This window comes from Cydia amplana, chromosome 23 (genome assembly GCF_948474715.1).
Source record: "Cydia amplana chromosome 23, ilCydAmpl1.1, whole genome shotgun sequence".
Lineage (NCBI taxonomy): Eukaryota > Metazoa > Arthropoda > Insecta > Lepidoptera > Tortricidae > Cydia > Cydia amplana.
The window spans coordinates 11,586,460-11,590,589 of NC_086091.1; the positions used below are offsets into that span (position 1 = coordinate 11,586,460).

At 50.3% G+C, this 4,130-nt stretch overlaps 1 protein-coding gene across 1 annotated transcript; it reads left to right on the forward strand.

Moving 5' to 3' along the window:
• Nucleotides 1–299: 299 nt before the first annotated feature.
• On the forward strand, nt 300–2,384 carry LOC134658677 (uncharacterized). The gene has a single exon (XM_063514330.1). It carries the CDS (start codon nt 300–302, stop codon nt 2,382–2,384), a length of 2,085 nt encoding a protein of 694 aa, XP_063370400.1.
• Nucleotides 2,385–4,130: the final 1,746 nt, after the last annotated feature.

Here is a 4,130-nt window from a genome sequence, read left to right on the forward strand (position 1 = left end):
GTTGGTTTTCGTCTTAGAAATTTTGTAAATTGTAAAATATTTAATATTTTTAGTTTTAAAAATTAGTGGTAAATAGCACATACTTAGAACTATTTTTTGACCTTGGTTCGAGATTTGTAGCTCAACCAGGAGTGACGCTACAGCCCGTCGCATAAAATAATTTTAAGTTTGTTTTTGCTGTTTTGGTTCTGCTGCGACTCGCACTTGACCAAAATAGTTAGGTTAGGTTAGGTGTTTTGGTTTTTCACCTTTTTTAGGCGAATTCCACCCATAAGGGGTGGTCTTCGCGTAGTAATTATATGGATAACCCCGCGCAGGGGTTGAATCCGGAGATGGCTCCAATCACTGGGCCCCATAAAGGGGCTTCAGGGGCGGGTTCTTCGACCTCGCCCGACTGGGAGGAACCTATGGAGGGCCAGGACAGGGCTGAGGCCGCCTCCAAGAAGAGGCCCCATGAGGGAAACCGGGTCCTGGAGTATGAGACTCACGTTGGGAGCGGGCCTAAAGTTAGCACCGCGCTGAGGGGTAGGGCCAAGGCCATGGTGAAGAAAGCCTCCATGGGCCACTTTACCGGCCTGGCAGCAGCCAAGGCCAGACTGAAGGCCTATAAGGAGGACTTGCTCTTGGAGGTGTTGGACAGCCAGGAGGGAAAGGAAAAGGGAGTGGTCCCCCCTTTACTCCTGAGAAGGTCCCAGGGGGACAACAAAAAGAAGGGGGATAAGGAGCCGTGGATGGTGAGCCCGTCCCCTTCTCCAAGTCAAGAAATGACAGAAAGCAGCCCGCCCCTATACACAGGGACGGACTACATAGAAATAGTGCGGGAGGCGACCCATATTGTCCTAGAGGCTGCCGGAAAATCCGGCAACCTAAATGGACAAGTCTGGGGAAAACTGAACCAGGCCTGCCGGGACATCCTGGCGGCCACTGACGTCCTGGCGGATAGAGTAGAGGACGAGGAGTTGCGGGCCTTAAAGGCGGACAATAACCTAATGCGGGAGCAACTTGCCCAATGTCAGACCGAGATGAAGGCCCTTCGTAGAGCCTTATCTGAGAGGACGATCCAGCCCCCACAGGCCCCGACGGCCCAATGCGGCCAGGCGACAGACTTCTCTGAGGCCCTCAAAGAGGCCCTCAAGGAATTGAAGGAGGACCTGAAGCGGGACCTTACAATTACCATGGGAAACATGATCTCGGCCCGCACGGGCTATTTCCCTGAGCCGGTCCCCCGCCCTCCTCTCGCTGCGGACAGGAATAAGACGACCGCGAACCAGCCGGAACCTCAATCTGGGGCGCCGCCCTCAAGGGCAGTGACAGGTGCGCCGCCGACAAGGCAGCCTAAGGCCCCTGTGGCCCAGCCTTCGGCACCAGCGACCAAGAAGAGGGCTAACTCTGCTCCTAGGCAGAAGACGGTGAAGGAGCCTAGTGCCTCTCCACCCTCGCAGCCGGCAACAAAAACACAGGAGCCTGCTGAGTCTTGGACGCAGGTTGTCAGGAAGGGCAATGGCAAATCCGCCAAGACCCCTTCCCCCCCTGCCGCCCCGGCTCGGAAACCGGCACCAGCGGGCCCACGGAAGCTGGTTGTGCCCGCCACGGCCGCGATCGTGATGGCCTTGAAGCCGGAGTCTGAGGCGACATACGCCTCAATTTTGTATAAGGTCACTAAATCGGTGAAGCTTGCTGATGTGGGTGTAGAGCACGTCAAGGTCCGCAAAACAGCTGCTGGAGCCAGGATACTTGAGGTGTCCGGGTCCGACAATGGTAGGGCGGCTGATGAACTCTGCCGAAAAATGACGGAGGTGATCGGTGAGGAAGCCCGAGTATACAGGCCCACCAAAATGGCGGACTTACGCATTTCGGGCCTAGATGAGGCAGCCACTCAGGAAGAGATCGCGGGAGCAATCGCTAAATTGGGAGAGTGCTCAATAAATGAAGTTAAGGTGGGATCGATTAGGGCCCAATATAATGGGACAGCGTCGACTCTGGCACAGTGCCCTATAACGGCAGCCAAGAGGGTCACCGCAGCGGGTCGACTTCAAATAGGATGGTCCTCGGCTATAGTAGTGGCGCTGGACCCAACACCGATGAGGTGCTTCAGGTGTATGGGCACGGGGCACACCAGAGCACTATGCCCGTCGCCAGTAGATAGGAGCGGTCTTTGCTTCCGGTGTAGCAGGCCGGACCACAAGAGGGTGGACTGTAAGGCGGAGACTGCCTTCTGCTCGGTATGTCATGCGGCCAAACGCCCAGCGGGACACATAATGGGTGGCTTTTCCTGTACGCCCCCACCAGCAAAAGGCAAAGAGGCTCTTCCGAAGACCCAAAGAGCCCCTCCAGTGAGTAATAGCGACCAACGGGCCTGTGAGGGACAAAATATGGATATTTAGGCCCTTCGTCTGGGGGGAGAATCAGAATGGTCATTGATTCTCCCCTCCCAAAGTGCGGGTTCCCTGGGGACACCGGGAAAAGACGGGGGGCATCATGGAGGAATGAATGCGCGAGCCCATGATGCCCCCATACAACGTCTGAGAGGGGGACAACGGAGTGGGGTTTAGTGGGTATTCTCTTTCGCTCCTTCTCGCTAGGAGAGGGAGTCGAGAGAGGGAGTCCCACATACCCTCCCCATTATGGCCTTGCCCCACGGCCGGGGAGGGATGCGTAAACGCATTCCCCACTCCGTCAACAAAAAAAAAAAAAAAAAAAAAAGGTTAGGTTAGGTTAGGTTAGGTTAGGTTAGGTTAGGTTAGGTTAGGTTAGGTTAGGTTAGGTTAGGTTAGGTTAGGTTAGGTTAGGTTAGGTTAGGTTAGGTTAGGTTAGGTTAGGTTAGGTTAGGTTAGGTTAGGTTAGGTTAGGTTAGGTTAGGTTAGGTTAGGTTAGGTTAGGTTAGGTTAGGTTAGGTTAGGTTAGGTTAGGTTAGGTTAGGTTAGGTTAGGTTAGGTTAGGTTAGGTTAGGTTAGGTTAGGTTAGGTTAGGTTAGGTTAGGTTAGGTTAGGTTAGGTTAGGTTAGGTTAGGTTAGGTTAGGTTAGGTTAGGTTAGGTTAGGTTAGGTTAGGTTAGGTTAGGTTAGGTTAGGTTAGGTTAGGTTAGGTTAGGTTAGGTTAGGTTAGGTTAGGTTAGGTTAGGTTAGGTTAGGTTAGGTTAGGTTAGGTTAGGTTAGGTTAGGTTAGGTTAGGTTAGGTTAGGTTAGGTTAGGTTAGGTTAGGTTAGGTTAGGTTAGGTTAGGTTAGGTTAGGTTAGGTTAGGTTAGGTTAGGTTAGGTTAGGTTAGGTTAGGTTAGGTTAGGTTAGGTTAGGTTAGGTTAGGTTAGGTTAGGTTAGGTTAGGTTAGGTTAGGTTAGGTTAGGTTAGGTTAGGTTAGGTTAGGTTAGGTTAGGTTAGGTTAGGTTAGGTTAGGTTAGGTTAGGTTAGGTTAGGTTAGGTTAGGTTAGGTTAGGTTAGGTTAGGTTAGGTTAGGTTAGGTTAGGTTAGGTTAGGTTAGGTTAGGTTAGGTTAGGTTAGGTTAGGTTAGGTTAGGTTAGGTTAGGTTAGGTTAGGTTAGGTTAGGTTAGGTTAGGTTAGGTTAGGTTAGGTTAGGTTAGGTTAGGTTAGGTTAGGTTAGGTTAGGTTAGGTTAGGTTAGGTTAGGTTAGGTTAGGTTAGGTTAGGTTAGGTTAGGTTAGGTTAGGTTAGGTTAGGTTAGGTTAGGTTAGGTTAGGTTAGGTTAGGTTAGGTTAGGTTAGGTTAGGTTAGGTTAGGTTAGGTTAGGTTAGGTTAGGTTAGGTTAGGTTAGGTTAGGTTAGGTTAGGTTAGGTTAGGTTAGGTTAGGTTAGGTTAGGTTAGGTTAGGTTAGGTTAGGTTAGGTTAGGTTAGGTTAGGTTAGGTTAGGTTAGGTTAGGTTAGGTTAGGTTAGGTTAGGTTAGGTTAGGTTAGGTTAGGTTAGGTTAGGTTAGGTTAGGTTAGGTTAGGTTAGGTTAGGTTAGGTTAGGTTAGGTTAGGTTAGGTTAGGTTAGGTTAGGTTAGGTTAGGTTAGGTTAGGTTAGGTTAGGTTAGGTTAGGTTAGGTTAGGTTAGGTTAGGTTAGGTTAGGTTAGGTTAGGTTAGGTTAGGTTAGGTTAGGTTAGGTTAGGTTAGGTTAGGTTAGGTTAGGTTAGGTTAGG

What these genes read in the sequence shown, in the direction of transcription:
- LOC134658677 (XM_063514330.1), top strand. Translation starts at nt 300, where the DNA reads ATGGATAACCCCGCGCAGGGGTTGAATCCGGAGATGGCTCCAATCACT.